The sequence below is a fragment of the Misgurnus anguillicaudatus genome, chromosome 19 (assembly GCF_027580225.2).
Source record: "Misgurnus anguillicaudatus chromosome 19, ASM2758022v2, whole genome shotgun sequence".
NCBI classification, from domain to species: domain Eukaryota; kingdom Metazoa; phylum Chordata; class Actinopteri; order Cypriniformes; family Cobitidae; genus Misgurnus; species Misgurnus anguillicaudatus.
In genome coordinates, this window is record NC_073355.2 from 42649697 (window position 1) to 42662617 (window position 12921).

Consider the following 12921-nt stretch of genomic DNA (forward strand, 5'->3'; position numbering starts at 1 on the left):
TGTTAATATTAAGGAGTTTATAGAGTAAATCTAAATCAATTTTGATTTGTTGAATGTAATTAATGATATTGCTTGTAATCTGTTGCCACAATTTTATTGAGTAGATGGGGCATATTATTTTTTACAGTGTAGAAGCTTCTTAAAGAGGTCTGTTAAAATCTTAAAATCTGTTATCATTTCATCACTCTTGTTGTTCAAAACCTATGTGTTCCATGTGTTACTATCAAAATGTATTTTTTTGTGTTCAACAGAATAAAAACTTCATACAGGTTTAGAGTTTTTCCTGTGTTTTTGAAGCTATGTTGTGTTTATGGTGCGCAATATAACATGTGTTCATGTTTCATGTGTAAAAAAATGCTGTATTTTTCACATAATTTACTTATCTGTATATCGTAATTTTCAAAACGGTCTGATGTTTTTCTTGTTCTATGAAGTCCCTCCTTCAGAAATACGTACGAGTTCTGATTGTGTAGTTTGTTTAGTGTGTTGTGATTCGATAGCAGCTTAGCTTTGCCGTTTGAGTTTATCTGGCGACTGTGGGAGTTTAGTCAAAACCTCTTTTATTGACATCATACAATCAGGAAGTAGAGAGCTGTAGTCCAAACCGGCCTTTCGCTGCTTTAAACGGGACTTCTGTTAAAGAAAATATATCACTTGGCAGTGAACTTTAGCGTTATCATTTTGCATGTATTATTTATGCTTTAACAGCAACATTACACACTAACTAAAGTTTGAAAAATGGGATCAGGAAAAACAAGACCTTTAAAACTGCATGCTGGTGAGTAGGCTGAGTACGGAACTATCCCTTTATTTTGCCCTACAAAGGCTAAGTGCAGTAACTACGCAAACACTGAAACCGAGAAAAATGCCCTTAAAGTGTTTTACACCAGCAGGTCAAACATGTTACTGCAATTTTGGCACACACGTTTCTCTGAAATGGGACAAAATTGAACCAGGAGACTTTGTCATAAGACACATCAGTTCTCACAAAGCCCATTTCAACCCTTAACTTAATTTTGACCAAATGCGTAGTTACTGCGCTTTGGCTTTGTATTGTTTCTGGACCCCAACTTGAAAAGTCTCTCTGTTCAGTTTTTATGAAATGTCAATTTTTATAACATTTCTGAGCAATTAAACTCCTTCTCTTTGACCCCCCAAAACTTGAGAGTTGACAAACTTGTCACATACTTTTATGATATTTCATTACATGCCTCAGCCTATTTAAACACAAACATGTGCTTTGCATAGTAATTTAGATGAGAGCTTAAGATGAATTTGGTGTAAATGGGAACTATCAGTCTGGAATAATGGGATATCAACAGCTCCATTAACACTGATGTGACTGAAACATAAACATTTCGGCTAACAGCTCTGTTAACACTTCTATTAACCACATGCTTGTGCAGAATTCAGAATTTTATTGGGTATGACTCCTGAATTCCAATTTAATTCTTGAATTTGAATTGATGTCAAAAACAGGATCTATAATTAAAATTTGAATTTGAATGAAAAAAATTTCATCCAGACATAATCACGTGTTTACTGGAACAGCGCTAAATTATAAACCTCTTAAAGCACGTCAAATATGTGTGTGAAGTGAATGAGTGCAATCTATGGAATGACATTTTCTGCGCCAGCCCTTATTTAGAAACCTGAGCTGTTTTGGAATTCGTTTAAAATTTAAAAACTGCTGCTAATATCAAACTTCTTTTAACCCAACTGTAAAAAAAATGACATTTTTTTGTTTTTTTACTACACAAGACCAGAAAACCTTTATAAAATGCTGCACTCTGATAATAATATATTCGTTAATAACTCCGTGTGACTTCGATCACAGATGATCTTTTAATTACTTTAAGTTAAAGCAAGCTTTATTGTCAATATAGGTAAATATAAAATAAATAAGTAAATAAATAAAAATATTAAAATGTAACATTTTAAAAGCAAAATTTAAACTTAAGATTACTATGACATGAATTGCAATTAACATAAAAATAAAATTAGTAAATAACAACTGAAACATTTGAATTAAATCTTTCTAATTACCTTATTGTTTAAAATTATGTTCTTGTTTTGAACTAAGTCAGAACTGAATTTTAAATAAAAGAGCATACTGTTATTTGAAATTTTAAATGAATACCTACTTATTTATTAGATGAAGATTAATGAGAAAGTTTTTTAAACAATTCGTTCTGTTCGCGCAAACGCTGTATAGACATAGATAATAAAGATCTCAGCAAGTTTGTTGTAATGCTTATTATGCTTTCGTAAATTCTTGTCAAAAAGGATGTTTCTGAAATGTCAGTGCGCACTTGTGTGTCTGTGGGTGCATTGCGTTTTGGTTCTGTCAGTCAGCACGAGTCTTGTCGATCTTAATAATTTTTTAACATAAATCAGTCCCGAACTCTTAATAACTCTTTAAACATCAAGCAAGTCCGGCATTTTTTTTTCAAATTCCTGCATGTTTTTAAACCGAAACCAAGATGTCAAACATGTGTATGTCCAAGTATCTTAGTAGTTTTAGGTTAATAGGACGGTGCACCTCTCAGAAAACGTACAAATAATGATCATTTTAGATGTTTAATTACTAGAGTATTTGAATCGCTAGATGAGGGATTAATGTAGGCTACTTAGTTTTTTTGAAAACCTTCATACAGTATATATATATATATATATATATATATATATATATATATATATATATATATATATATATATATATATATATATATATATATATATATATATATATATATATATATATATATATATATGAAGAGTTTCGTTGCAAAACGAGATAACCACCGTTTTTTTAATTGTTCAGAAATCGCGTTTTTTGGTTGTGCATTCCAATTAATTTCCATGCAACTGCAGTTTGTTTGTTTTGATTTAAAAGCTTCATAACTTAAAATTCAGCTAAGTAGCACCATAAAACATAATAAACATAAATAAATAATAACATGATAACATAATAATAAACATGTTTTGACAAAAATGTTAAAAAAAATGGATTTATCTCATTTTGCAACGACACTCTTCATATATATATATATATATATATATATATATATATATATATATATATATATATATATATATATATATATATATATATATATATATATATATATATGGTAAAGAAGTTTAAGTTGATTACAATGCACAATACCACAGTAAGATGTTCCAATTTAACACAGAAAAGTACACGAAATAAACTTAAAGTTGTACTTTATTACAATTAAATTACGACTAAAATATACAAAGTAAAAAATTAGCTGTTCCAAAATAGCACTCTAATAAAGTAAACTAATCAATAGCACACTTTAAATGGTCATTAGTGTGACTGCAAGTATACTGAAGTGTATCAAAATTAAAAATAGCATACTATTTTTTTACTAGGGCTGATTCATGAGTTCATTTTTAGACCAACAGTTGCGATCTGAACTTGTAATGCACATCGAGGTGAACAATGACGCAGAAGTTTAAATGAAAACTGCAGCATATAGCCTATAACGTAGGTCCTATGCAAACGTATAAATCGCATCTGAGACGTTACAACAGAAAGTCCACTCATGTGTCTCCCATTACTCTACAGATGGAAACGGTTTCTTTCCAGCATGAATTCTCACGTGTGCATTAGGGCGAATTTTTATTTTTGAAACTCACTAATAGCATCTGAATGGTTTCTCTCAGTGTGAATTCTCATGTGTGTCTTAAGATGACTTTTTTTTCTGAAACACTTTTCACACTGAAGACAAGCGAAAGGTTTCTCTTTACTGTGAATTTTCATGTGTTCTGTAAGGTTGCTTTTACGTGTAAAACTTTTTTTACATTGACTGCATGCAAAAGGTTTCTCTCCGGTGTGAACTCTTGAATGCATCTTAAGGCTGGATAGATATGAAAAACTTGTTCCACACAGATGACACACAAATGGTTTCACTCCAGCGTGAGCTGCCATGTGTATCCCAAGAGTGCATTTACTTTTAAAACTCTTTCCACACTGAAGACATCTGAATGGTTTCTCTCCAGTGTGAATTGTCATGTGTGTCTTAAGTTGTCTTTCATCTCGGAAACACTTTTCACACTGAAGACAAGCGAAAGGTTTCTCATCTCTGTGAATTTTCATGTGTACTTTAAGGTTGGGTTTAATACTGAAACACTTGTTACACTGACTGCATGTAAACGGTTTCTCTCCGGTGTGGACTCTTGCGTGAATCTTAAGGTTAGTTAGTTGTGAAAAACCCTTTCCACACAGATGACACACGAAAGGTCTCTCTCCAGTGTGGATTCTCATGTGTGACTTAAGATTGCCTTTAGTTGTAAAACTCATTTCACACAGATGACATGCAAATGGTTTCTCTCCGGTGTGAATTGTCATGTGTGTCTTGAGTTGACTTGCATCTCTGAAACACTCTTCACACTGAAGACAAGCGAAAGGTTTCTCTTCACTGTGAATTTTCATGTGTGCTGTAAGGTTGCTTTTACTTCTGAAACTTTTTTTACATTGACTGCATGTAAAAGGTTTCTCTTCAGTGTGAATTACTGCATGTATGTTAAGGCTACTTGGACATGAAAAACTCTTTCCACACAGATCACACGTGAATGGTTTTTCTCCAGTGTGGATTTTCATATGTGTTTTTAAATGTGATATTTGGGTAAAACATTTTCCACACTCCTGACAAGTGTATGGTTTCTCGCCAGTGTGGATTTTCATATGATCTTTTAAGTGTGATATTTGGGTAAAACATTTTCCACACTCGTGACAAGTGTATGGTCTCTCGCCAGTGTGAGTTCTCATGTGTTTCTGAAGTTGTGTTTTATCTGGGAAAGTTTTTTCACACTGATGGCAAGCGAAGGGTTTCTCTCCAGTGTGAATTTTTATGTGCATTGCGAGGTTTGATTTTCTGCTGAAACTTTTCCCACAGCGATGACACGTGGGCTTCTCCTCACTGTGAATCCTTGAGCGATCCGTATGGCGTTCGTCTCTTTTCACACTCTTTTCAAACGTTTTGTCTCCTGTTCTTCGAGTTCCTTTCTGTGCAACATTCTGTATTGTTGTAATATTACGATGCATTTCATCAGCTTTATTCAGTTCAGGCTGATTGTCCTTGTTTATTTCCATCATGATATCTAAAATAAACATATTAAATTGTTAAAATTCAGTCATGTATTTGTTCCTCATCATGGTAAAATGTTTTGCTTTAATTATGCAGCTGTTTGCCAATAACTGTAGATTTAAATTGATGTTAATCATGGAAAGAGTTTTTTCAAAGATAAATAAACATTAAACATTAACAAGTCTTCATCTTTACAGAATAAAACTATAAAATAACAGCATTATGCAAAGCATTTGGCAACCAGAAATCCTCATCAACCTTTTTCTGTTGCTTAGCTGTTTATTTTGTAAAGATAAAAACTTGTTAATGTTTTAACATTCATTTAACTTTGAACAAACTCTTTCCAGTAAATAACATCTACAGTAAGTAACTGGCAAACTGCTGCCACTAATGCTGTCTTTTTTTCTTTCAGAAGTTTTTACCTTTATGTGAATTAAGTTATCTCATTCCTTTAATTTCCTGTAATTTTTTGTCAATGTCCAGTCTTATAGTTTACTTAGTGGTACATTGCACTTCCAAAGTCAAAGTCATGGATCAATTCCCAAAGAACACAGCCATTTAATCCACTGGAATTTGCTTTGATAAACCAGTTTACCTGATGTTACATGCAATTCTACTGAATCTATTATTTATCATGTATTTAGTTAAATTTTTTCCTAATCAATTTGAATAATTTTCTGTATTTGTGCACTGAAAACAATGATTCATTGAATTTAATCAATTTTTTATTGTAAGTGGTTGCAATCAATTTATTTAAGCTACATTTAAACAAAAGTTGTATATTTTATTTTACTTTACTAATCTTTTTTGTTAAAATATAGCTTAAATAAATTGATTGCAACCACTTACCTTAAAAAAATGTATTAAATTCAATGAATCATTGTTTTCAGTGTGATTATTCCTCAAGCATCAATAATTAAGATTGAAAAATAAACACCAACCTCTTTGTTCTTCAGTATTGGTTGTGAATCTCTCATCTTCTCAAGCTCTTCTATCAACACCATCAAGAAGTCATGAAGCTTTTAGTTGTCATATATGAAGTGATTTCTCTCTGTGTTTGACTCCAGCATTTATTGGTGGATTGCTGTAGGAGGAGCTTCACTGAAGGTCTCAATCACTTTGGGTGTGGCTGGATTTAGAGAGGCTTTGTTAGTCAAATAGTGATAGACCAATCGTTCTCAACCCATCAGGGGCCTTCAACAAACTTCCAAGAGAGCCTTAAGATTACTAAAATTATCCAAAATAAGCATTTAAATAAGTTAAACAAAACCAAGAATTAAGAAATGTCTTGTGTTTGGGTATTTTTGTAAGAAAGGTTGAGAACCGCTGCTATAGAGGAATCTATTTCAGAATTGAATCAGTCCAGTTCTTTGGTTTATGCCAAATAAACATTCACCTGCTTAGTCAAGTCTATTTAATCACAAAGTGGCTATAAACATTAAAGAAATGTGACTGTTTTTTATTAAATAAATTTAAAAAAGCACCACTTTAGTAAATAAAGCATTGTATAACCTGTGACAATTCTTAGAAAATATCTTAAAGGATATTTCACCCAAAGATGACAAATCTGTTTTAATTTCTTCACACTCGTGTTGTTCCAAGCCTGTATCAAATTATTTGTTCTGTTGAATGCAAAAGAAGATATTTTTGATGATTCCTACTATGGAAGTTAATGGGTACCATCAGCTATGTGTTGACCATCATTTATTTTCAAAATATCTTCTTTTGTGTTTAACAGAATAAAAAAACTCATACAGGTTTAAAACAATGCGGGCGAGTAAATGATGACTGAATATTCATTTTTTTTTTGTGTGTGAACTATCCCTTTAATTGTTACTGAAACCCCAAAAATAATCACAATAACAATGATTCATAGAAACTAAAGCGTGCAATTAACTTGAGAAGTCTTTCTGTTCAGTTTTAGGAATGAAATGTAAATTTTTAAATTATATTTCTGAGAAATTAAACTACTTCTCTTTGACCTCCAAAGAGAGCACATATTTCGTTGGTAAAATATAAAAGCTTTTAAGACGATTATTATGTGATATTTATTTGGAGGGGGTCCCCTTTTTTTGTTTCAGCACATGCCCCTCAAAAGGTCTGTACTCGGCCCTGGGGAGGACGATATGACCAAAATCTTCAATCACGATATAGGACTAATTTTATATAATTTTTAAAGCCAGGATCCAATATACTGTTACACATGTGTTTGTCTTTCAGCTGCTTACTTTCTCTTAAGCCCTAAAATGGTTGTGTTTATGAGGATACTTGCGATGGGAATTTTGGCACATATATTATTTAACGACAATGAACGGTAAAAATTGTCACAAACTTAATGAGCAGCGGTTGCGGGACTTGCACGCTCCTCACACACAGAAACAGTGCACGCATATAGTTGTGTTTCAAAGGCTTAAAATCACTTGTTTTAAAACTGCAGTGCTTGAATACGTTTACAAACGTTACGTTTTCGTGATCACGCACACAGGAAAGTAACGTGGGCACGTAACCTAAGTTAATCCACCAACTTTGACAGCGCGGCTTGAGCAGGACGTAACAGATTGATATGGTAGGATACTAAAACATTAAATCCATTTACATGAGATCATAAGAAATCACTGTAATGAATTGGGTGTAAATGGGAACTATCAGTCTGGAATAAAAGCTCCATTAACACTGTAACTGAAACATTTTTTTTTTTGACTAACAGGTCTGTTAACACCTCTTTAAACACTGATGGGTCTACCCACTTTGCAGAAACATAAGGAATGAATGGGGCTAGGCTAAATGCTAACACATTCACGACGCGCTGTACAAAGATTAAAAGTAAACGCATTGAAAAAAATAGGTATGTATTAATTTGTCTAAGTTGAGGTAAGAACATCGTAAAATATTGAAAATTTTTGTCTTTTTCTTTAACCTTAAAACAAATCCCACCGGTTACAATATCGACCATAAAGAAGATTTACATTTATAAAGATCTAAAATGTCACTGAATTTTGATTTAGTCAATTTCCTTCGAAAAAGGAAAATAATAAAGGTCTTAATTAAATTCGTGCAGTATCCACGATGTTCGATAGCAGGTCTAAAAAAAAGGTTGGACTGTGTTAGATGAAAGATTATATTTAGCTTTCCTCAATTTGGTGTCGGTTGGACCACTGAATTTCGTTTGTTTCATGCAATAGGGTTTAATTTGACACTCTTTGCCATTCAACAACACAGCAGTGAACAAAGTTACAGGTCACAAGTGTGTATAAAGGGGTTTCTGTATGTGTTTACGTGGTCTACAAAGTAAAAAAATACATTAACAGATATACTTTCAGTATTATTGCACAAGCATTATTTCCATAACTGTTGCAAATATCTCCTGAAAGAAGTTTCCTAGTCTAAAATAAGAATAACTTAAAGGAATTCGCATACAGGCAATAACATTATTATGCAATACTACCACCAGTGTTTTCAGTGTTTTTGGTCAGAAACGGCAAAACACTGAAAACCGAAACTTGTTCCTGAGGTAATTTAAATAGTTACGCGACTATCTACGCTGTCAGTTTGGTTCCGCTCAACGCAACTTCATATTTCCTCAGGCGACGTGCAGAGTAAAACATTCTTGAAATTGTAATAGCCTATTTAATTGCTAAACTACAAGCGAACAAAATTTCAATTAATTTTAACGACGACCACACGGGAGTTTTACAGTACCACCCGCAAAATGGAAAACATTAGGACAAAATAAAGTGATGACTTTCGAGTTTCAAATGGCCAATATTTTGTTATTCTTGAACCCATAAACTGGTCTCGGTGTCATTTTAAAGGATTTTTCAAGCACTCTCTATCTGAACAACTAGTTTAAGCATTTAACCATGTTGAACATTTTACTCACATACCTAATTTAAATGACCTAAACATGATCAAACGATGCTTAGCAAAGATATATTGCAAATGACAAATAATACTTACAGATTACATAATTAGCATTTAGCACATTCACGTAAAGCACGAGACAAATGGCTTCAAAAGTGATCAATAATCATCGCTTAAAACCAGGACAACATTCTATTAATGCTTTACCAACACATTAACTAACATTCATTATCTACTGAATAAACAGGCAACTTACATTTGCTTTTCACGCGCACTTTGCACAGTCCAGCTCGCACCTGCTGCGGAATCAGTCTCTCTGACGACTACTGATGGAAATGGCGCATGCGCACAGAACGTAGATGTTGAGTTAGCGTTCCATTCGGATGAAAAAGTGGACGATAGATATAGATCATCATCTCATATTTATTTTTCTAGCTGCCGACACATCAGTCTCACAATCAGACAACTTTCAGTAAGAGACAACCGTAACTCACTTAGGACAAACATAATAATGCAAATAATGCAGTAGCTTACACTTTAGTGCCCTCTTGTGGCATACACATATGCATACTACATAACTGGACAGCATTACATTGACATACAACTGAGGACAACATACTTTACAGTAGACTTTCTAACACACAAAAAAAGTTGGATCAACCTAAAAACTACTTCAATAGGTAACGCCTAAAATTTAGATTTTTTTAACTTAAATTTTAACGTGAAATTGTTGAAAATGTTTAAATATTTTAGGTGTTACCAATTGAAGTAACTTAAAAAATATTAAACTTAATTTTTTAACTTAAAGAAAATGTAAGTTTACAAAACTTAGTTTTTTAGGTGTTACAAATTAAAATAATTTTTAAAGTTGAACCAACTTTTGCTTTTTACAGTGTGGTGCAATTTATCACACGACTAGAACACAGAGGTGGACATTAAGTATTTTTTCTTTCTGCTTTAGTACATTTTTCAAATTTATTTTATAAGTGTTTGTCTTCTGAAAACAAACATTTCAAATCATAATATCATACTTTTTACTCCACTACATTTCATAAATAAAAGTTTTTGTTCTACTTAAAATATTTAAGTACATAAAAAACTATTAGTACTTTTTAATTTTCTTACTGATCCTTTTTAATAACCAGGAACACCTTTAGGTCTGACTCTTCACACAATAACATTAAAGGGGGGGTTTAATGGTATTTCAAGCATTCTGACTTATTAACACAGTTATAGAGTTGTTTCCTCATGCTAAACGTAGGCAAAGTGTCAAAAATGCAGTTGGGCGTGTTTCAGAGTATTTCTGTGCCGAATGCACTTCGCCAGGGTTCGTACAAGTTTCGGCTAATTTTTTTCGATTACGGTTCTAACTGACGTTTCAGGGGTTTTCGATACGTATCACTTCTTTATATGGGCTTCCGCCGGAAAACTTCCCCCGGAAAACCCCGCCCAGCCGTCAGTCAGCGGGAGACGCTAGAGCTTGCTAACAGCTTATCACGCCACTCAGCTTTGTTTAATTTCAAAAGTCAACAATGGAACAAAAGAAGTGTGTTTTTGGATGTAAGGAGAAGACATCCAGCCTTATGGAAACAATGGATATAGTTTATTATCCGGATTAGCAGCGGAGTTTTGCGTGTGTGTTTGATGCGGTGGATTTTCAGAACCGGGTCATGACGAGTTACACGTGGTAAGTAAGACTTCTGTCTTATGTTGGAAATAGGCGCGTGTATATTATATAAATGACACGAACATGTAGTGAATCATAAGTTAAAACAGTGTTGTATAGTGTTGTATGACTCGTACTCGCTCCTCCCTTGTTATAACTCCTCCTTCATTTTTTCGTACGTTATCGGAAAGATTCGATAAAGCTAATCTGTCTTTTATAAATCTGATTAAACTAAAGACTCTTCAGAGATATAAAGGACGTTGTTTTCTATTTTTTGACCATTGTCGCTTGGGGTTTGGGTTAGAATCACTTTCTGCGACTTCCTAACCCAAACCCCACCTCTAACCCCAACTCCAGGCGAGAATAGTTTTAAAAGTGGACGAAAAACATGTAGAAACCAATGCAAAAAATAACATCCTAACGCAAACCCCGGATCCAACCCCAACCCCAAGCGACAATGATTCAAAAACAGAAAACAACGATGAGAAAACAAAATATAAAATGACGCGATAAAGAAAGTCGTGCCACAGACACGAACAGCCATTGATAGAAATTCGTGCTGGGAAGGACGAAAAAGACATTCGTCTCCAGAGACACGAAAAACAGCGGAAATTCGTGTCATCAAACACGAAATGGCCAAGAGTTATGGACACCCAATGAGATGCTGTGTAACAAATTCAATAGACCTAACTGAGTATGTTGATATTGATATATTTATATCAAAACTGAATTTGTGTCAATGACAAATAAAGCTTCTTAATTTATATATATATATATATATATATATATATATATATATATATATATATATATATATATATATATATATATATATATATATTGATTTATATAAAATTGATGTAATGCATATTTCTGAGACAAGAACAATGTTTAAATAACTCTTACTTGTTACATGAGATTTCAATGCATTTTTAAAAGGATTGACAACTGCACAACAGATATCAGGTGGTACAACCCTATATTTGTAAATATTTATATACATATTCCTAATTTTATTTCAAAGTGAAATCTCAGCAAAGTAAACCTTACACTGCGTAACATAATATTATTTTGTGATTGTATACTTAATTCATATTAATTCTAGTAGTTATCTGATGTTTTTTTTTTTAAATACAGAAGAATAATCCTATATGTCATGTCATTTACCCATTTACCTAATGCTTAATTTTGTCTTTCAAATTTTTTATAATTTGCATGTCCATTTTCCTAATGTTCTTGTAATTAATTTGCATACATTGTTATTTTGTAGTTTGTACATAAATATTAGCCTGCCTTTTACATTGATATTTATAGAAATTATAAATAAATAAATGCATTTTACTTATATTAAGTCTCATTTAGGATATTCACACACATACACTTTTTGGGCTCAGTCTTGTCACCAAACATGTTTTCATCGGACCCAAACAAATTAAACTTGAGTGAACTCATCAGTTTACACAACATGCTCCTTAGTAAAGATTAGTATGCTTTTGATTCTTTCTGATGATGAAGGGTTTGTTTACGGCAAAGAAAGCTTAAAGTCTGAATTGTTTTAAAGATGAAACACAGTATGCCAATACAGATCCTTACCCTGGATGCTGGACAGCCGAGAAATTCAAGCTGGAGTGTTAACTCGCTTCTTTTTTGAGTCTTCTCTGCATTATCCTGTCCTCTCGTGCATTTGTCTTTTAGAGGATCCAAATTAATTAAAATTACAACTAAGAACCAATAGACTGTAACAAGAGTGACCCAAAAACATACATGAGCAGTGTGAGAAACTAATGATGTCCTGCAGTCACAGGTGTGCTCAAGTCATTCAAAGCAAACTCCTCTACACTTCCTAGTCATTTTTGATGACTGTAAACCTCCACATTTTTAATTTTCTGTGCTACAATAGTCACTTCTCTTTATTTTGTGGAAAACACAGTGATCAAAATTAAAGTTGTTTTTATTGAAATGCTTTGGTTAGATATAAAAACACCCTAAAGCAGTCACAATTGTGTCAGTCTTTTATAATAACTTTATTCATATAACTTTATAAATATACAGTTATTGTTTGTCATCTTTTGGTTTCTATGGGCCCCTTTGAAAGTTCCTCATGTTTCTGTCAGACAGGTGCCAGCTCTCCTTATTGTTTTTCAGACAAATCTGGGTCATTATAGTATCAACCTTGTTACTGTATTTCTACACTGTAAAAAGTGAAAAGTTGAATCAACTTTAAAATTACTTCAATTAGTAACACCTAAAAAGATTTGAAAAAGTTAAATTTTAAGT

General features: G+C 32.8%; 1 protein-coding gene across 1 annotated transcript in view; it reads right to left on the reverse strand.

The window, feature by feature from the left end:
- Nucleotides 1-3211: 3211 nt before the first annotated feature.
- The window catches only part of LOC141351161 (uncharacterized), a 510144-nt gene continuing 500434 nt past the window's right edge, over nt 3212-12921 (reverse strand). The window contains exon 2 of the mRNA XM_073857705.1: nt 3212-5130. Coding sequence (XP_073713806.1) covers nt 3650-5125 — 1476 coding nt within the window. The 5' untranslated portion in view covers nt 5126-5130 and the 3' untranslated portion in view covers nt 3212-3649. The remainder of the gene's footprint in view (nt 5131-12921) is intronic.